The following is a 21,843-nucleotide window of genomic DNA, read 5'->3' as shown; positions in this document are numbered from 1 at the left end:
GGGGGAAGAGCGAGTCCACCGAGTCGCCGCAGAGCCTAAACCGAAGCCAAACCGACAAGCCAGATTTCGTGGCTGAGATTAGCTGCACTCCAACAATATTCTCTACTAAGGAGAGAGAGGCGGGGGCTCGGCGAGTTTCACTTCTGTCGCTCTCCCCATGCGGTCCCCTGTGCCGAGGGTACAGTCCAAAGTTTGAGCTCCGGTGGGCGGGGCTCGAGGGCGGCGGGAACTGCAATTGGTGGCTTTGAAGGTGCTGCCGGCGGGAATAGCTGATGAGAAGAGACCCGGCTGGCAATGTGGGACGGTAAGAGACCCCCGACGGCCTGGGATCGGGCCCCCGAGTGTGGCAGGATCCTCGAAAAAGCCACGTCCCAGGCCTCTGAGGTGACTCTTTCGCGCCGGCCGCACGTCCCAAGCTGCGGGATTGGGCCTTGGTCGCGGGGACGTCTCGGGGGACGACGGTTGGGCTGAGGTGAGGAGCGCGGGGAGGCTCGGTCGTGACGTCACATCCGTCCGTGGTGGGCGGGGCCTTACGTAGGCCAACGTCACACTGGAACCGCCCCCAGCTGTCCTGGGCTCCTGAACTCTCGCGTCCTGAGCTGCTGCTTTCTCTCGATTTTGGTGTTTTGATATTTGGTTAACTTTGGCGTCCGTCCTTTTTAACCTTTGCAACCTCTTGCATTACTCCTTTGGCTCCTTGTAGCAGCTCTTCGGCGGTGTAGACTTACAGGAAAGTTACTTAAAAGGGCCCTTTTTTGTCGCGCGTTCATTCAGCTCTTACATCTCGAGCGCCTGCTGTATGCCAGGCACTGTGCTAAGTGTTAGGAAATAAAAAGAAATTAGATAATCACAGGGAATCAGAAGAGTTTATTCAAGGGTTATCCAACTTTACTGATGACATTGCGTGCACTCTTTCTACCAGAACTCTTTAGAATGGCATTCCCAAACTGTAGCTAGAATTAAGAATCTTACTCAAAAATGCAAAAAATCTCAAGCCCTTCTCGGTCCCCCATACCCCCCGGTTTAAAATCGTTGAGGCCCAGGAATCTGCATTTTAACAACCACTCACCCCCGCACCCACCCCTGGCCACCACCACTAGTGTTTTCGATGGGAGACGTTCATTTGATATTTTCACTTGACTGTTGGACCCTAATCTTTCCCAGGTTGTTTACCTCCAGACACAGCTGCTAAGGGAGAGTAACACTACATTCCACAAGTATTTCCACTAGACAGTTCTTGGGCTGACTAGACTAACTGATGCTGTTCTAGATTCTAGGAATGCAGCTGTGAATAAGACAAACATAGTTCCTGCCCTAGTGGAGCTTAATGAAATATTGTAACGCTATAAGTAATCAATACACAATATAATTTCAGATAATTCTGTAAACCCAAGCAGTCGAAGGTGGGGAGATAACTAGATTGTGTGGTTAGAGTAGGTCTCTCTGCAAAGAAGCTTAGCTGAGACTTGAATTACAGCAAGAGCCAGGAGGGTAGGTGCAGGAAGAACCTTCTAGGGAGGGGTAACCTAGTGGCCCTTAGTTGGTGGGATCATTTTGTAATAGAGAAACTGAAAGGCCAATATAGCTGGAGCTCAGAAAGCCAAGGAGAGAGCAGTAGATGACAGGGAGGCAAGAATCAAACAAAGCAAGATCTAATAGACCATGGTGGGGATTTCAGTCTTGACATTAAGACAGGTTGGTCCTCTCTCTGGACAAGGAAACAAATCGGGCTCAATTTTCATGATCCTGATGCTGCTTCCACTCTTTTTTTTCCTGTGGGAGGAGGTAATTTGGTTTATTTATTTATTTATTCTTAGAGGAGGTACTGGGGATTGAACCCAGGACCTCACGCATGCTAAGCATGTGCTCTACCACTTTAGCTATACCCTCCCCCAATTCCCACATTCTTAATTCAGATATTTTCCTCTCTGTAAACAGCTCCTAATCTTTCCACTTTAACTATTGTTTTTGGTATCTTTAATACATCAACTACCCATATCTTTTCAGAATTGGGCAGTGGTAGTAAATTATATACTGTGTTCAGCAAACACTCAACTGGTAGAAGTAAGTCACAGCCAGGATTCTTTTAGAGGAATCTCCTTTTTCCTTGGAAATCCCATAGTCATGGTGGAAGCCTATGAGACTGACAGGCAGACTTCTGCTTCTTGTTGTAAACACGGAAACCAAGGTCCATGTGCCCTTTCCTAGAAGGTAGTCTTAAGAGAATTTAAAGTTTGCAGATATCCTGCTTAATCTTTGTTTAGAAATCATGCTTCCTTGTTTTTTATGCTCTATTTAAAAGAGAGAGAAAGATGCCTATCAGTGTCCCCAAATGAGGTAGCAGACTTGAGATCAGTTGTCACCCGTGGCCCACAGCCTTTGCCCTGAGGAAGGTAATAAGAGGGCTCAGAGACCCCTTCTCAGTGCCACAACTTTAAGACAGCGACTAGGTTTTGCTCCAGATCACTGCCCTTGTCTGTTGAGGGAGCCACACCACATTTAGGACTCAGGACCTTTTGGATAGTTGGAGAATCTCACCTTCAGCCATGGGGCAGGAAAAGCTAGGTAATAACTGTTAATTGGCAATGCCTTAAAGGAGAAAAAGACTACAGTCCTCTCCACCTCCAGCCTTTGTGTCCTGTAGGTTCATAAATCCGGCTGTTCATTCAGTATCTCCACTGGGAATCTAACAATTGACCTTAAAATTTACATGTTCAAAGTGGATTTCTTGAGCTTTCCTCTGCAGCCACCCTCAGTCTTCCCCACCTCAGGTAATAGCAACTCCCTTCTTTTGGTTACCTGGTAGAAACGTTGGCATCATCTTTGATTTCTCTGTTTTTCTCAAACCCCACATCTAACCCATCAGGAAATCCTGTGGACTCTCTCATGAAAGTATATCCAGAATCTGACCTCTTGTACCACGTCCACCTCAGCCCTCCATCATCTCTCACCTGCATTATTGCAGGAGCTCTACAGCTGGCCTCCGCTTCTGCCCTTCCTCCTAGACTGCATTCTCAGAACAGTAGCCAGGTTGATCCTGGCAGAAAACCTGAGCAAGAGCACATCCCGCCTCTTCTCAAGACCTTCCAGCAGCCACTTTCTGTCAGAGTAAAAGCCATCATCCTTGCATTGCCGCCTGGGCCCTCTGTGATCTCTGACCTCACCTCCTCTGTGCCTTTTCACTCTCCACTCTGGCTCCCTGGAGGCCTCCTCCCTATCCCTTGAAGGCCCCAAGGCTTTTGCACTTGCTGCTCCATCTGCCTGAGAAGCTTTTCACAAGCTAGCCACATGGCTTACTCTACCTCCTCCAAGGATTACCTCAAATGCCACCTTCCCTATGAGGCCTGCTCTCCATCCCCTCATCCCGCTTCCAGACTGCTCCGTTTTCAATACTACTGGCTTCCTAACACTGTTCCACTTTCTGCTCTGCACTTACCACTGCTAACACTCTGTGATTCTCCTGTTGCCTGTCTCTCCCAACTAGAATGGACGCTCCATACTGGCAGGGATTTTTATCTTTTATCCCCAGTGGCTAGAAAAATGCCTGGCACACACAGGGCCTCAGTAATTTGATACATGAATCAGTAAATGAGTGAATGATTCACGTATCATTTGCCATCGAAAGATCAAAATACTGTAACCAAGAAAAGAGAGAGGGCACTAATTTTTAAAAACTTTAAAACATATTTAAATATACACTTGAGGAGAAAATAATTAAATCTTCCTGTTGAAACACTCTTCACAGAGTGCCTGAAAAGTGGTAAATTTGGGTCTTTGACCTACAAATCAAAATTCCAGCTAAAAATATGAAGCTGAAAATTCACTAAGTTATACTTTTGTGTTTGGTTAATACTTTGTTGTGCTGTTTTTGTTTTTATTAAAGTGCCAAAGAGATGGATGAAACTGTTGCTGAGTTTTTCAGGAGGACCATCTTGAAAATCCCAATAACTGAAATGATGGCAGTCCTAAAAGCCTGGGATTTTTTGTCTGAAAATCATCTGCAGACTGTAAACTTCCGGCAGAGGAAGGAATCTCTTGTTCAGGACTTGGTTCTGCTTTGTGAGGTAACAGTGTTCAAAATGATTAACCTTGAACATCATGCTACCCTTTGGTTTTTGTTTTCTTTCCTTTCCTTAGTCCAGAAGAGACTTAAGCTATGAAGTGATGAAGGCTACCTACCTCTATAGTGAAAAAGGAACTAATTTTTAATTGGCTTTTTTGACTTGCAAAGAATACCTACCAGTGAGGAAAAGAAGTTACTACCAAGGGAGAAAAAGCAGACAGTCAATACAAGTTAAAATAATGAGCAGTACCCTTTTTTTAACCTATCAGATTGTCAAATGTAAAAAGTTAACAATACTCAAATAAGCTGGTCAAGTTGTGCAGAAAGAGACTCTCTTTCACATGTATTTATTTATTTGTTTGCTTTTTGTTTCAGAATGATTTCAGATTTTCAGAAAAGTTGCGAGTATAGTACAAAGAATTCCCATATCACAGTATACCCTTCCTGCATTCATCTTTAAATAAATAGACTTTATGACCCAGCAATTCCACTTCTGGAAATTTCCATATATGGAGAAAATAATAAAAAATAAGGAGGTGGAATGGAATATTACAACTGATAAACATTTATATGCCTAGTTATAGATATGTAAATATATATATATAAAGATGTCAACTAGCATTGTTTACACACAAAAAACTGGAAGCAGCGATACCTAGGAGATTAGATAAATAATGATACATCCACATAACAAAATATTGTTCAACCATTAAAAAGAATAGACTAGATCTTTCTGTATAACATTGGAAGAAACTATATGATATGCAAATATATAAATATGTATGTACAGAGCAGTGGTTATCAGCCAGCATGATTTTGTCTCCCAAAGGACACAATGTCTGGAGACATTTTTAGTTGTCAAAACCGTGAGAAGTGGGTAGAGGCCAGGACTGCTCCTTAACATCCTGGGACAGTTTCCAGAACACAGAATGACCTGACTCAAAATGTCACTGGTGCCCAGTTGAGAAACCCTGGTATAGTGGAAGTCTAGAAGGGTACAGTTGATTGAAAAATAAAACAAAAAATTTAAAGTGAGGGAGAGGTGCCAAGAATGGTGGAGTAGAGAGATTCACAGCTTGCCCTCTCCCACAAATATACCAAGAATTACATCTACAAACCCACTGAATCACACTGAACTCTGGCAGAGTGTCTCTCACTTTGAAATACAGGAGGATTGTCACAAAATATGATAAACAAGTTTCTACTGGATAGCACAGGGAACTCTATTCAATATCTTGTAACTTATGGTGAAAAAGAATATGAAAATAAATATATGTATGTTCATGTATGGCTGAAACATTGTGCTGTACACCAGAAATTGATGCAACATTATAAACTGACTATACTGCAATAAAAATATATATACACAAAAAATTTTTTAGAAGAAAGAAATGTACACACAGGAAAAAAAAGTTAAAAGTGATAAGGAGTAGATGGTGGGAGACCAGTTGTAAGAGCCTGTACTGAGACATGAATCAGACGGGGTATTTATTACTTAACAGGAAAGCACAGACTGGAGACAGATTGTCGGTAAGGTAGCAAGAGGGCCCTCATAGTCTGTTCTAAGCAGTCCTAAAATATGCTGTGAATGAGGTAGAACCAAACCTATCGCCATAATTACTAAATATTTTATTTTCTCTTTCAGGAAAAGCGTGCAAGTCTCAATGACGCAGCCCTTTTAGACATCATTTGTAAGTTTTGGAGATTTATATTTACCTTCGACCAGCCCAGTTTCATTTGAGGGCAGTTTGTATCTAACAGCTCAGATTCTAGTGTCAAGCTGACCTGGTTTCATATTTCAGCTCTGTCACTTACCAGTCTGGTGTCCTTTGCCAAGTCACAGCCCCTTTTCTAAGCCTCAGACTTGTCCTGAGTAAAACGGAGACAGTAACAGCGTCTGTGTCACAGGACTGTTGCGCAGGTTAAGTTAAGGTAAAACTTGAAAAGCACTTAGCACAGTAACTGGCACACAGTAAGCACAGAGTAAATGTTTGTTAGGCTTTGTATTATCATTAACAGAATTTGCAAATATATTTCCAAGAATTTGTTCCAATTACAGTGCAGGTTGTAAGGATTAAAACTGACTGGACTTCACGTGGTCAAGGGGGTACTGCGTGGGGGAAGCACGCATGGCTCCAGGGTCCACATGTGCAGCTAGAAGGAGAGCAGGCCCCTGGCTAGGACAGGGGTCACTAGAGGTGCACCAAGCTTGTCACAAAGAGCATGGATTAATTAGTCTAGGACTGTTCTGTTTGAGGAAATGTCTTCATTTGTATTTAAGTCCTTGCCATTTATTATGAACTTCGACATGGTGTTTAAAAGAATCATTAATGACAAAAAATTTTTAATTTCCATTATTCAGAGATCCTTATTCAAAGATCAATTAGCAGGCCATCTCAAATCTGAAATGCAGAACTAAGAAAGAAAGAAAATACCAGAAAGAAGCATAACCCCTTTGGATGCTGTCTGTTGGGCAGGCTTCATGTTATACCTGATTACACCTGTTTTAGACAAAACTAGATAATCATGAATTGTCAGGCCATCACCATAAATGGGATGAAATGGGGAGACAAGGATACCAAGGCACCAAAAAAGGGGGAAAAAAGACACAGGACAAGAAAAGTAATAAGACAAAAGCATAGCAAGTTGGTGTCCTTGAGTGTTCGGGCCAACATCCCCTCTTTATGGGGTACAGAGCACCTTGGTCCTTGATCCAAAGACACCAGGATGCAGACAGGTGAGCACAGAGACAGACTAAAACCAAGATGGGAATGTGGCGGGACTGAACTCACTAACTTCCTGGGTCATTTTTACTCCAAGATACTCTTACGTTCGTAACTCCTGAAGGGTGTCTTCTATATCATACTTTCATCCATTCATTCATCAAATATATGTGTTTACTGCCAACCAGTGGCCAGACACTGAGAATACAGCAGTGACAAAGACTAAGTCCTATATTCCACAGGTACAAGCAGCAGCATACAAACGAACATCTAAATATATGCTGTCATGTCAGGTAGTGGTAAGTGCTATGAGGGCAACTAAAGCAGGGCCAGAGGGGGTCAGCCTGGGCAGGATGTTCGCAGTAGGCCGTTCTGCATGGTGGCATTTTCGTAGAGACCAGAATGAGGAGCAAGAATGAAGCTTACCACAAGCTGGGAGAAGAGTGCTCTAAAGAAAGGAACAGCCAGTGGAAACGCCGGTTCCGGGAGCACAGCATCCCTGGACAGCTGGATAAATGTGCCATTCTGTGGAATAGACCTGTGTGGACAGAATAAGTGGCCTGACTAAGTAGGAATAAATGCTAAATCTCTAGTACACTGAGTAATTTTTTATGACTTGTTTTATTTTAATCCATATAAAATTTATTATTTTGATTAGAAATTTTGTAACCTACTTCGTAAATTACTACTTTCTCCACTTTCACATTATTAAAAAGATGGACTTATAAGCACATCATTAGAAAGTTCTCTGATAGGACAGTGACAAGCTCTTCCTCCCTCTCTCAGATACTCAATTTCATCGGCACCAGAAAGTGTGGGATGTCTTTCAGATGAGCAGAAGACCAGGTAATGCTTTCCATTTTAAACCAAACACTTGTATTTGATATTTTGGCAATTTAAAAATAAACAGCAGTTCCTCTTAAGCCTCTTTTCTTTCCAAATGAGGTGATTATTACTCATTTATAGAAAAGTGAGAAATATATTTGGTGATGCTGTGTCAGAGGTTCCAGTAGCATTTGTGTGATATGATTTTTGCCCTTTGAGGTTATACTAACTGCTTACCTTCAGGGTCTTTGCAAATGTATTGAAGACACTGTAGCTCCCTTGATTATTCTTGATTTTTTTTTTCACTCTGACAGGTGAAGACATTGACCTTTTTGATATGGAGCAATTCAAAAGTTCATTCAAGAAAATTCTTCAGAGAGCGTTAAAAAATGTAAGAATAAACTTTATCTGAATTTCTGTGAAATTCAGTTTCATAGCATCTGTGCATTTAAAATTTGCTGCCTTGTTTGTTGGGGGTTTTTTTTGTTACTGCCTTTTTTTCAGATTTGATTTTTCTTAATTGAAGTTTAGTTGATTTACAATATAACATTAGTTTCAAGTGTAAAGCAAAGTGACTTGGTTATACATATATATGTATATATCTTTTTTTTTATTCTTTTCCATTATAGTTTACTACAAGATATTGAATATAGTTCCCTGTGCTATACAGTAAATTCTTCCTGTTTATCTATTTTATATATAGTAGTGTGTATCTGTTAATCCCATACTCCTAATTTATCCCTCCTCCCCTTCCTCTTGGGTAACTACAAGTTTGTTTTCTATGTCTGTAAGTCTGTTTCTATTTTGTAAATAAGTTCATTTGTACACCTTGTTTCTCTAATTTGTGAGAGCTGCAATTAGTAACATTCCACACTATTCTATTCCATACCAAAGACAAACTCTACTTATTGTAAAAACTTCACTCTCCCCTTGACTCTCAATTCAGGGCAGATGCTCCTTTCTCAAGAGCAGCACTACCCAGCAGAACTCCGCGGTGATGGAAATATTCTAGATCAGTGTGGTCTAAATCAGTACACGAGCTGGCTGCTAAGCACTTGTAGTGGCTCATGTGACTGAGAAACTAAAACGTTAATCTTATTTAACTGTAATGAATGTAGTTAAGTAGCGGCAGTGGCGAGTTGGGGTGCTCGTGGCTCCCCTATTGGTCAGTGCAGCTCGAGAGCTGGGCAGTCTTCAGCTGCATTCCATTCCTACAGGCACACCGGGACACCTGATCACAGGTCGAGGCGATCACTTCCTGACAGCCTCCCCTACCTCATTATCTTTTCACCTTAGTCTGCGTTAGTCCTCCTGGCATATAAAGACATGCCAAAAAAAATCCATCACATTCACTATGCTATGGCCATCCTCTCTAGAATAGCGTTGTGCCCTCTTCCTTGATACTCAAACTTCTTGACCTGTCTTTCCACCTCCTTACCTCATCCTTTGTCTGTAACTTGTCATGCTTTCCACATATCCATTTATCACTGCAGGTTTATAAAACAAAACAAAATCTCCAGCATTTTGAGTGGGAGGTCCATTTAATTTATAAATTAATTCAAAAAAATTGTGAGCCAAAAGAAGGTGTGTGTCTCGTTTTTGTTTTTGTTTTTGTTTTTGTTTTTGTTTTTTAATTTTGTGAATAAGCAAGCACTTTTTTCTACCTTATTCCTAAACTGTTATTTTGGACCGTCTTATTTGAAAACTAGTCTTACCGTGAAATTATGAACTTTGCAAAGGTTAAAGGAGAGTCGTCTGGAAAGTAGGTGTGGTTACATACACGGCACTTTTTTTTTTTTAAACAAAGAGCCTCATTGGCACATCCCTGGCCAGCTCTCCAGTAGTGTTGTGGATATATGGTCTGAATGTTTCTGGAACCAGCCTTCTTTTGAAATTGAATGTGACCAGCTAACTCATTTTGAGAAATATTCACAGCCAACACTCCCACCCTACTTCACCCAAATCAAGAAACCTCGAGACGGTCTCTCAGCTCCAGTTTGGAGTTTATCTGCGTCTTCCTCTCAGCGCCCTTTCCTCACTTGATGGTCTCTCCTGTTAGAGACCAGAAACTTCTCTGAACCCCGTGCCACTACTGCCCCCGTGCGAGGAGAAAGAGTCTGAAACACTCACATTTCCTCCTACTTTAATGCCCACGTATTTCAGTTGTTAGATTTCTTCTCTTATTACTGCCATGTTTTAAAAGCTTTTGCCTCCTGAATGAATTTCAGGCACACTAGTACGGGGCTGAGGGGGTGGGTACAAAGGAGCTTTTTAATTAATCACATCTGTCCTGTTTGAAAGGCCAGTTAGAGAGTGATATGCTGTGTATCCTGCAGGTTTTAGATAATGAGGATGAACAGGTAAAGCCCCTGTGTCTTCTCTGTGTCCCCTGTCCCTCTACTCCGAGCTGGCCCACATGTTCTAACCCCTTTTCTCCATTGACCGAGGACTCCCAGCTTATCTTCACTTTCTTACTGGTAACTTAACTAGTGGCTGGATAACCCTACTTTCCCAAAGGCTGATGATGGTGATGTCATGCCATGTAGTATTTCCTGGTGCCCAGGAGTGAAGAGTGACTCACCTGCTGCTCTAGAACAGGCGCCTTAAGCTTTTTGTGCCAAGGACCCTTTGGCTGTTACTGGAGCTTATGGACTGCTTCTCAGAAAAGTGTTTTTAAATGCTGTAAATAAAATACCCAGAATCACAAGGGAAACCAATTATATTTACATACAGTTATTGTGGTATTAAAATGCCAAATTGTGTACAGTAATGCATGTGCTTCTTTATTAACACAATAAAGAATCTCATGATGAAACTAAAAACAGTTTCAAAATACTAATGAGTATAAATAATATTTTTGAGGAACGTGTAACAATTGTAATGTGATAAGAGTATTTGGGATTTCTATGGACAATAGAGTAACAGGTCCTTAAATTCCACTGTTTTGATGCCTACCTTCACAATTGATGGAGATGCTAAATTTTAGTTAGAAATTAGTTCCCATATAGATGGAATTTTTGCTCCACCAAGTCCATAGACACCTTGAATTCTAACTACGGACTTCAGGTTAACAACTCCTACCCTGAATCAATAGGGTAGAGAAGCTAGTGTGGGAGAACACAGGGAGCCCAACTGGGGAGTGGTGGGTGGAGCCTGTGTGTGTATGTGGGTGGGTGGGTGTGTGTGTGTGAGAGAGAGAGAGAGAGGATTAACTGCACATCTTACCAGGTGAAACTATTCATAGTACACAGTTCTTGGAAAATTTACAGAGAACAAACTAAAAAATGTTTCGCTTGTAAAAAGGTGGCAAATCTACTGTCCCTTTTTATGCCTGTGTATCACGTAGTATAGTAATGACGGTCTGTGTTAAATATGTTAATGTAGTTAAATATTTGGTGAGTCTGCATTGAAGGCTTCATTTGCTTCTCAGACTGAACATTTTCTAGTGTATGTTCAGTAGCTTGTGGGTCTTGGCCAGTTACTTAGAGTTAATAGCTACTGGAGGGTACCCTAGCCAGCAGAATAGTCCCAGGTTAGCCAAACCACTTAGCGCCCTTGCTGCACTAGTTCAAGCTTGAGCGATATTAATCTGAGCTCTCCTACGTGAAAATGCTTTACCCCAGGCATTGCTACATGATATTTATTGAGATAGTTTCTTGGGAAAATAATAAAGGTCTGTATTTGGGCCCTACTTCTTCAGGTATCTGAGCAATCTTATTTCTTTACTACAAGACTGTGAGATGGAACAACTGAAAGTCAGCAGGGCTATGATTATCCTGACTCTGTGGATGTCCTTTTCTCTGGGCCCGCTGATTTTTAACCTTTTTTGAATCATAGGCCCTTAGGAAAATTTTGATGAGTGGTACAACACCTCTCCAGAAAAGCATACATTTAGACTTGTATATACAACAGTGCATTCAATTCAGGAGGTCACAGACCTCTTTAAGTCCCTCCATGAACCCTCACTTAAGTTATCCTCATCCTAGACTAGAGAGACTACCTGACTATGTTGAATGCTACCACTTTTCTCCTAGTGAAAACGTGCCTTCTGTATACTACATTCAATCTTGATTTCACAAGCGTTTTTGCTTTTGTAATGTGATGCAAAGAGGCTATTTGGAATGAGACACTGTCCTCTTCCATCCAAGCTGGCAGAGGTCCACTGAGTGCCTGTTGTGGCCAAGGGCTGTGCTGCTCACCCAGGGGGCCAGACTGCTCTGCATCCTCCACGCCCCAGACTGGGAAGGATTCCTTGTCTGATCCACCAAGGAAATTTGGGGAAGCAGCCAGAGAAAGAGTGGGCAGAGTCAAAAATACAGTCGGTCCTCCATATATCCATGGGTTCTGCGTCTATGGATTCGACTAACCACAAACTGAAAATACTTGGGAAAAATATCCTGGGAAGTTTCAAAACGCAAAACTTGAATTGCTTTGTGCCAACACCTGTATACATAGCATTCACATTGGATTTATGATGATTTACATGGCATTTATATTGCATTAGGTATTATAAGTAATCTAGAAATGATTTGAAGTATGTGGGAGGATCTGTGTAGGTAGGTTATTTGCAGTTACTACACCATTTTACATAAGGGACTTGAGCATCCTCGGATTTTGGTATCGTGGTATCCGAGGGGGATCCTGTAACTGCCTTGTTTGCTACTGTCAGCAGCCATGTACCACCTGCTTTTCCTGGAATAAGATGCAAGAGGGAGGAAATAAAGGGATGTGGGCAAACCAAGTGCGCCTGTCCAAGTGCCTCCTCTCCAGGGTCTGAGGTTCAAGAGGGGCTAATAATCTAGGAGTAGGCTATTAAATTCCAGAGTAACTGGAAATCATTTAAAAGTTGAGAACAGTCTGTGTTTTATCCAGGAAATGGAAACCATGTAGAATTTCCTATATTCTGGCCATGTAACTTTGCTTTAGGGTAATTTTTAGTGTCTGAGCTAAATGGATAAAAGCATTAGGCTTAGTATTTTTTAAGCTCATTGCTACATAGAAATCTTACTATTAAACTTTACAGTGCAAGCTAGGTCTGTGCTTCATGCTAAAAATACTTCCCTATAAGGTATCTCTTTTGTAAGACTGCTTGACATCATAAACTCATGGTTTTTCAAGAGAAGCCCAAGAAATTACTGAAAATTGTGATGTGATACCCTTATTGTAGGATTAAATTTTTTTTATCTTTCCAAGAGACTTTGCAAGGCACCAGTGTGTCTTTACAAAATAACCACAAAATATTTTCCCAAAGATTTCCCAAAACACTGTAATGAAAAGCAGTTTGAGAAAAGACTGCCAGATCTCAGGCTGTGTGCAAGATTATAGTAACATCCTTCACCCCTAAAAAGCACCTGTTATTGGTGCCACAGTGAGATTTTAATTAGGAAACTTACATCCTTTTTTTTTCTAACAAGGTGACAGTCAGCTTCAGAGACACCGAGGAGAATGCAGTATGGATTCGAATTGCCTGGGGAACACAGTATAGAAAGCCAAACCAGTACAAACCTGTTTACGTGGTGTATTATTCCCAAACGCCATATGCCTTCGTTGCTTCCTCTCTGCTGAAGAGCAACCTACCCCTTCTGGGTCAGGTATGGAACCAATTACTGTCGGCTCTAATACTGTATTATCCTTATCCACGGTCTGTGTAGGTTTAAACTGCACCGTATCTATCATTTGATACAAAATACCACAGGTAATTTTTGATCTCCTAAAATAAGGAGCAGAAAGTGTTACTATTATGCTTGGGGGAGCATGGCATAAGCATTAGTTTAGAACTCTTCATTATTCTTGTCATCAAGAAGTAATGCACACTCAGTGTACAAATTCAGCCAACACAGAAGTCGAAAGATGAGGGAGAGGGTACGGCTCGGTGGTAGAGCACGTGTTTAAAACCTGCACAAGGTCCTAGGTTCAATCCCCAGCACCTCCACCAAAAGATAAATAAATAAACCTAATTCCACCCTTCCTTAAAAAAAAAGTAATAAAGTGGGAAAAAAAAAGAAAAAAAAAGTCTCTAAGGATAAACAGTCTTTTAAGACTATACCCTTTTTCCCAACTCCATTCACCCAAAATAACTACTTTAACAGTTTTACTATTTCCTTTCAGATGTTTTATTGCAAAAATCAGGGTGGTACATAGAGTGTGTATTTTGTTTTTTTTAACTTAACAGAACATTTCAGTGAGGTTACTTTTGCATGTACCTCACTGCTTTTTCATGACTGCTTCATTTGCTAGTTAGTGAACTCCACCCCACCCCCCCCATTTTGTAACCATTTTCCCCACATTCTGTACACAAGAAACCTGCTTTCACATAAGATGGTCCTCTGGTCAGAGCCTGCTTCTCTTTATGATTCTGCCTTTGGTATCACAGGCTTCCTAGCATCTTGCCCCCAAACAATTAATCCCTAATTAGCCTGGTGACTGCTGCTGTTTCTACTGTGTGTGAATAGTCGGCACTACGATGACGCCTCAGCTGGTCCCAGAGCTGACTGTAGGCTGCACCACCTCTAGTGCAACATGGAGCGCCAGCCCTCCAGGCGTGTGTCTGTTTCTCTTTTGGCACTTAGCTCTCCTTTACACTTGGAATCTCTACCTCCGTAGTAAATAGTGGTCATTCATCCACTGACAGCCAAGTGAGTCCACCCTGCCACAGCTAGATTAAACATTACCCCAAAAGCTTCTGTTCTTTTCTGTTGATTTCTACTGTCTAGTTTCAGGTAAATACCTTATTCTGTTAATTCTGTCTCATTCTTCTAACTTTTCTCCCTGGGTAATGGGAGGCTTTTATAAATTGCATTTAATATGTACTTTTTCTTCAATATTTGTCCTAAAACATACATACATGTTTGTATTTTTGTGTATTGGTATCATTGTAGTATTAAAGACTAGTAATCAGGAGGAGGGAAATAGCTCAGTGCAGAGCACATGTTTAGCATGCACAAAGTCCTGGGTTCAATCCCCAGCACCTCCGTTAAAAAAGGGGGGAAAAATGACTAGTAATCAAAAATGGTAACATTTGAGTATTCATTATTTATTCTTTTTTTTTTTTGAGTACAGGTAGATTTATTTAGAGAGATACATACTGCAGAGTGTAGGCTGTTTCAAAAGGTGAAAGGCCATGAGGTGTGGGGGTTGGGTGCTCAAGTTAAAGTAAAAATAGATACACATTCCATAGAGTGCAGGCCGTCTCTGAAGACAAGGGAGTGAGAGAGGCAGCCTTCATTGTTTATTCTTAACTCTGAACTGAATGTATTATAATTTCTAACTTTAAACAGGATCACTTTTCTAAAAATGTTACAGAAGACCTTGCATTTGTGAGCACTTTAATGCCATTAACCACTTTTTTTTTCAAGCTGAGTAACAGGCCATGAGATTGAATTTTCGTCGATTTCTTTTCACTTTTAAGTGGAAATTATTAACTGATTACAGCTCCTACATTTTTTTTTAACAAAGATTGTAAATACAGAGAGAAACACAGTAATCCTAATAGTTTTGCTAATTTTCGCTTCAAGGCACTGACAGTTGCTAGCAAACACCATCAGATTGTGAAAATGGACCTCAGAAGCCGATATCTGGACTCTCTTAAGGCTATTGTTTTCAAACAGTATAATCAGGTGAGCCCATCAGTGACTCTATTTAAAGTTAAGTCTCCATTTTCTCTCTCACATAATTTAGACGCTGAGCATGTGGGAAAGCCTGCCTCCACCAAAAGGAGATCATTTCAGATATTCCCAAAGTGGAGAAAGTTTTCAGTTAAACATGAAAGGAAACAAAATTCCTCACTATCATCTTTTTATAATTATATTGTGTTTTTTACTGCTCATTAGTCATTGGAGTCTGTGTGATAGATCCTAGTTTCCAAGTCAGCTTTTCCAATCGGAATTTTCTCTTTAGAGTAACTTGACATTGTATTTTGAAGCTGATTATATTATTCTGTTATGCAAGAGAGAAGCAGAATTTTTTGCCCCATCAGTCAAGTAGGTGATATAGGTTGTCAGAAGCAGAGGAGGAAGCATTGCTTTATTAAGTCCCACAATTTATTTATTTGTCAAAATTATTTGAATGCATTGTTTTGCTTTAATGATAAGAACGGATCTGGCCTTGGTCTCAGGCTCAGAGTTTTTTCCCTCTGTGTGGCATCTGTGTGCGCATATGTTCAGACTCTATTGGGTTGTTAAGGTTCTGTGTATATCTTCGAGCCCTTAAATATGTTATACTTAATGTATTTTCATCTGTTCTCAGTAGAAGGAAGTGATGGCTCTCTGCAAGCTACTCTTTAAGGGAAAAAAATCTAACATCAAGAAGTTAATGATTTTTCTCCCACAGCAGGTCCTCCCTCTTACCCACCACCCTCCTACCAAATTGCTATCAAGTGTCGCTGCTATGACAGTTCCATTTTAAAGAAAATTTATATTGTCCAACACTTAATTATAAAAACATTGGCTTCAGTGGGGGAAAGTGAGCAAAGGGGCTTGAGAGATTCATAGTTACAGAAGGAAAGTTATTTTTCCAAAAGGAACCAGTGAGTTTTTTTTACTGAGGTTGTGCTGTAAAGACATAGCTCTAAAGCTGAAACATCACACTGGAAATGCTGCCTTTGATTCCTCTAGCTTTTGCACTCATACCACCTCTGCTTCTTCCAGATCCATTTTTATGTTAACAAGGGACAAGCTCCTCAAACAGAACAGCCATGTGGCTGGCTCTGGTGGTCTCTGCCAGGGTCTGCTCTAGGAGAAATGCTCAACTCAGTCTGAATAGGGCCTCAAATCTCTTTTTGTTGGGAAGAACAAAAGATAAGATTTGCCACACTTTTATGCACTAAAACCAATTAGTATCTTTACTTTAAGGTGATAAAATTAGGAAAACATTCACTTTTTTCTTTTTTCTTTTTCCTAGACCTTTGAAACTCACAACTCTACCACACCTCTACAAGAAAGAAGCCTTGGGCTAGATATAAATAGTATGTGTGTTTTAAGATGAAAACTGAAATTTGGAAGGACATGCCTTTTCAGATTTCCATCACTCAGTAAAACATTTATATACTAAGATTGTGATTCAAAATTATTTACTGTTTTCAGAAAATTGAAAATTAAATTTCTGTTCAAGGGGGAAAGCTAAGCTACTATAGTTTCCTTTTAGAATTTCCTAGAATGGCATCTAATAATAGTAAAAACAACAAAAACAAAAATTAGCTAATAGTTGTTGAGCATTTCTTCTGTGCTAAGCACTATACTAAGGTGTTTATAGGTATCGTTTCCTGAATCCTCACGGCAGTCCCATGACCAAGCTCTTTTCCTCAGAAAGGTGTAATAACTTCTTAGGCAAAGTCACACAGCTCGGAATTGGCAAAGCCAGGAATGAAGTCCGAATCTGTCTGAGTCTGGAGCCCAGGCTCCTAACTCGTTGGATTAAACTGCTATTCAAGTCCTTTATTGCACTTCGCAGATGTTGCACTTTTTACAAATTGAAGGTCTGTGGCAACCCTGCATTGAGCTAATCTGTCGGCCCCATTTTTACAACAGCATTTACTCACTTTGTGTCTTTCTGTCACATTTTGGTAAATGTCACAATATTTTAAACTTTTTCATTAGTAGTATACTTGTTATGGTGCTCTGTGATCAGTGATCTTTGATGTTACTAATGCAAAAGATTACAACTTGCTGAAGGCTTGTATGATAGCATTTTTTAGCAATAAAGTATTTTTAATTAAGGTATATATGTTGTCTTTTTAGACATAATACTATTGCACACTTAATTGACTACTGTATTAATATAAACACAACTTTTATATGCACTGGGAAACCAAAAAAGTCATGTGACTTGCTTTACTGCAATATTCCCTTTATTGTAATGGTACATAACTAAACCCACTTATCTCTGAGGTCTGCCTGTAATTAGTATTGTAACTGTATCGCTACTCACAGGTAACATGAGTCCCTTCCTAGAGAACCCAAGAGAATAGGTGATGAAACTACCAATGTGAATCAGAAAGTTCAGAGAAGTGGTGGGGTAAAATATAGATTTAGAAAAGTGAAAATTTTCCTGTCTCTTGGCAGTGGTTTAGCAATAAAATGAAATGGTACAGCCATTGTGAACTAAACGTATTTATGAGGTATCCTTTCTTCTTAAACATCTTAAATTTTAATTGAAGAAAGCAGGATATAAAACTATGTATATTTTATAATCCCAGTTTAAAAAATACGTATCTTTTTATTCACTGAAAAAAGGATTAGACAAATAAATTCAAATGTTAACAGTACTTACCTCTATGTGGTAGAATTATGGGTGATTTTCATTTTCTTTTCTATTAGCCTGTACTTTCCAACTTTTCTACAGTAAGAAATTATTATAATCAAGAAGGAAACAGTAAACATTATTTTTAAATTATACAAGCAAGTTGCAAGGTTAAGAATGAAAGGATGATACTTTATGGATGAAATATATTTCTAACAGCTGTTTCTTTTGAAATCTTCCATCAGTAGTGGATTCAAGGATCATTCATGAAAACAGAGTAGAAAAAGAAAGAATCCAGAGAGTGACTCAAGAAATTTTTGGAGACTATCCTCAACCAAGACTAGAATTTGCACAATATAAGGTAGGACATTGCTATAAACTAACTACAGGTTATCAGTAGTTTTTAAAAAGAACAAAAGCTTTAAGTGGAAAATAATTCTAAGAAACTGTCTCTTATTCATTTGTCACTTTAATTTTGTGTAACAAATGTATGAGTTAAAATAGACTTCTTTATCAATTTTAGTAAGTTCCTCTATTGCAGAGGAGACCTCTGGAAATGTTGAATTTGCCTTTTCATTTCACCTTTCATATTAATTCAGTTACTTAGAACTGGCTATGATCTATATTTTTGAGAAAAAAACTTGCAGGTTTGTACCCATCCATACCTAGAACAGTACCTGTACATGGTCAGAGCTTATATACACTTGTTGAATGGAAGAGTGAATTAATAAGTCATTACTTAGCCCAGTTGGCATCGCATGGAGAAAAACCAGTAGCCTGTAAACCAAGCTCATTCCAGAAGTGATCCACTGGCCACTGGGAAGGCCAGGTCAGGGGCAAGCCCACTGCCACCATTACAAAACATCAAGGTTTATATCACCCTAATTTAATACTCATACCCCCAACACATTCCTCCCCCCAAACCTTCCAGTAAAATTCTTTCTGCTTGGCTGCCTACAGCTTTGGGCCACACTTTAAGTCTGCCATTGATCTGCTCACTCAGGCCTATTTGGTTTGATTTGTTTTTTAGTGAGAAAAGTTGACACCTTTCAGGTTGGGTTCCCTGAATGGCAGGTTTTAACCCAGTTCTTTTCAACGACTCATACTCTAAGACAGTTGTTCTCAAAGTGTGGTCCATGGACCAGCAGAATCAGCATCACCTGGGAATGGGTAAGAAATGGAAGTTCTTGGTCCCCCCCAGTCCTACTGCATTAGGAACTCAGGAAGTGGGGCCCAGCCATCTGTTTTTACAAGCCCTTAGCTGATTCTGCACAGAAAATGACTGATCTAGGATACATAAGATTTAATCCACAAAACCTCCTTTTATGTACATCTTAGAATGGCTCTATTCTGTTAAGTCAAGGCACACATTTATTCATACCTGCTACTAATTTTTCCCTACCTTTTCTATTTTGAAAATTGTCAAAAGCTCAGAAAACATGCAAGAATATTACAGTGAACATCCATTTCCCCATTGCTTCACAGTTCACTCATTGTTAACATTTTGCCACGTTTGCTTTCTTTCCTTTGCTTTATTCTGAACCATTTGAATTAGCTGCAGACATTACTCAGCCTCTAAATATTTCAGCATTCTGCCTCTAAATTTTCAGGATCATTTTAAGTAAAAAAAAAAAAAAAAAAAAAGGAATTCAAAGTTAGAATTGAAGAGCCAAGTACCTACTGAAGTAGCAGTACTTGGGTATTTGATGATATGAAGGAATTGTTATTAATTTTTTAGGTGTGGTAATGTTATGGGGTGAAGTTTTTGAAAAGAGTTCTCTTTAGGTCTCTTTTAGATACACATTGAAATATGTGCAGGTAGAATACTATGATGTCTTGCATTTGCTTTAAAATAATCCATAGAGGGTGGGCAGTAGGGATTGGAGGTCAGGTAACAGATGAAACAAGACTGGCCATGAATCGGTAATTATTGCAGCTGGATAATGTGCACATGGGGACTCATTATAATGTGCTCCTTACTTTTGTATATTTTTGAAATCTTCCATAATAAGAAGTTAAACTATGGTAGTGACTCAAAAGACATGACATTTTTACATTGAAAATGACAGATTACGAAAGATAGTGCTCATTTTCCATTAAGAATGCAATCTTTATGCTCAAGTAAAGGGCACCTGCAGGCAGGACTGACATGCAAGTTCTCCTGCATGTCAAGCATTGTGCACACTTGGCGTTTTGTGCGCAATATTGTGTGATAGACTGGTTGCCCTCAATGTCTGCAATTAGCAAATTAAATGGTTCCCACCCCCAATGATCCCTGTATTTCTTGATAACAATTAATGAAATACATGATCCTATTTCTTTCTATTTTGCCATTCCAACTGATATATTTAATAGTCATGTATAAATATATTTTTTGACAGCTTGAAACAAAATTCAAAAGTGACTTAAACGGGGGTATCTTGGCTGAGAGAGAGGAACCGCTCCGTTGCCTGGTAAAGTTCTCTAGCCCGCATCTTCTTGAAGCACTGAAATCCTTAGCACCAGCCGGTAAGTAGTCAGCTTATTTCATCAGCCAGAAGAATTAACAACATACTACATTTGACCCTCTTTGCTAACTAATTACCCCTGAGCTTCCTCATGGCCCTAGTCTGCTGTATTGCCCTGTTTTGCATATTCCATATCACCTAATGGGGGTTCATGATCTACCTTCTAATTTTGATCATTTTTAAACTAACTCAAATCTTTGCCCTTGTGATTATTTTCATTTTTTTTTAATTTCAGGTATTGCAGATGCACCACTTTCTCCATTGCTCACTTGCATACCCAATAAGGGAATGAATTATTTTAAAATCAGAGATAAATAAGATGTATGTGACTTTGCAAACACAGCATCCTTGACTGTATTGCATATGCATTTTAGTTAGCAGCTAGCTGGATAGCTTCTGTCCATAAACTTTGTTTTAGAAATTAATCCCTGATATTGACAATTTAGAAATGTTCAATATAATTCTTGGGATTGAGTCATTCCTCCTCCTGCAAAGCATAGCAGTTGTGGACCTTTAAGATGTGGCAGAATGTCTTTTTTCTCACTCCTGTCTCTCCTCGATCTTGGAGAGGTCTAGTTCCAATTGCTCGCTTCCATGGATTTTCTCTTAAGCCTTGGATCATGGAACAAAGCACCAGAAAACTAAATCCAACTCAGAACTTTCTAGGAGAATTGTAAAATTGGTCCATTCAAAGAATAAAGTTGGGTGCATTAAGTTATTATTGCAGGAGGCAGCATATCGCATCATTCAGCTATATAAAATAATTACTTCATTATAAAAATGACACTTCTCAATCTTTTTTATCATACATATGGCATCCAAACTGACCAATATTATACTGATTTGTGAATAAAGATATTTAAAAACTGGTACATTGATTACTTTTGATGAAAATCCTTCAGTGATCATCACTAAATAGTATAACATTTTAAAATCTAGTCCCTATCTTGTTCCATAAAGGATTTGGGATTATAAGAACACATGTACAATTATGATAAAATTAAAAGGTGAGAAAAATGGAGGTAAATGGGTAAATGGAGGACAGAAAAGGAATAGGAGGACAGAGTAAAACTAGAGGTAAGATTACCATGTAAGAACATACAGGTGGCCTCCTCAGCTGCTAGAGGAAAATGGAAAATTTGGACAAAGCAACCTAAATGTCCATCGAGAGATGACTGAATAAAGAAGTTGTGGTATATATATACAGTGGACTATTACTCAGCCATAAAAAAGAATGGAAATAATGTCATTTGCAGCAACGTGGATGGCCCTAGAGATTATCATACTAAGTGAAGTAAGTCAGACAGAGAAGGACAAATATTCTATGATATCACTTATTTGGAATCTAAAAAAATAATAATAACACAAATGAACTTATTTACAAAACAGAAACAGATTCACAGACACAGAAAACAAACTCATGGTTACCAAAGGGGAAAAGGAGGGAGGGATAAATTAGGAGTTTGGGATTAGCAGATATAAACTACTA

At 39.6% G+C, this 21,843-nt stretch overlaps 1 protein-coding gene across 4 annotated transcripts; it reads left to right on the top strand.

Moving 5' to 3' along the window:
* Positions 1-188: 188 nt before the first annotated feature.
* On the top strand, positions 189-21,232 carry CENPN (centromere protein N). Of its 4 annotated transcripts, none has more exons than XM_010967511.3 (11): positions 189-304; positions 3,884-4,064; positions 5,709-5,754; positions 7,573-7,632; positions 7,926-8,002; positions 13,026-13,202; positions 15,126-15,227; positions 16,510-16,573; positions 18,096-18,208; positions 20,229-20,355; positions 20,590-21,232. In XM_010967511.3, the coding sequence occupies exons 1-11, from the start codon at positions 273-275 to the stop codon at positions 20,670-20,672; spliced, it is 1,062 nt and encodes a 353-aa protein (XP_010965813.2). In that variant the 5' UTR covers positions 189-272; the 3' UTR covers positions 20,673-21,232. The 4 variants fall into 4 exon arrangements, with proteins under 4 accessions (XP_010965813.2, XP_045361272.2, XP_074226470.1 ...); XM_045505316.2 differs by having other exon boundaries at positions 18,093-18,208; XM_074370369.1 differs by having other exon boundaries at positions 257-384; positions 18,093-18,208.
* Positions 21,233-21,843: the final 611 nt, after the last annotated feature.

The sequence above is a fragment of the Camelus bactrianus genome, chromosome 9 (genome assembly GCF_048773025.1).
Source record: "Camelus bactrianus isolate YW-2024 breed Bactrian camel chromosome 9, ASM4877302v1, whole genome shotgun sequence".
NCBI lineage: Eukaryota > Metazoa > Chordata > Mammalia > Artiodactyla > Camelidae > Camelus > Camelus bactrianus.
The sequence above is the reverse complement of the archived record's forward strand: the minus strand, read 5'-3'. Positions and strand labels throughout refer to the sequence as shown.

Excerpts from the sequence above, each read along its gene's own strand:
- CENPN (XM_045505316.2), top strand. The coding sequence starts at position 273 with ATGAGAAGAGACCCGGCTGGCAATGTGGGACG. Across the intron at positions 4,065-5,708 it reads ACTTGGTTCTGCTTTGTGAG|GAAAAGCGTGCAAGTCTCAA; the intron begins GTAACAGTGTTC and ends TTTCTCTTTCAG. Across the intron at positions 18,209-20,228 it reads TAGAATTTGCACAATATAAG|CTTGAAACAAAATTCAAAAG; the intron begins GTAGGACATTGC and ends ATTTTTTGACAG.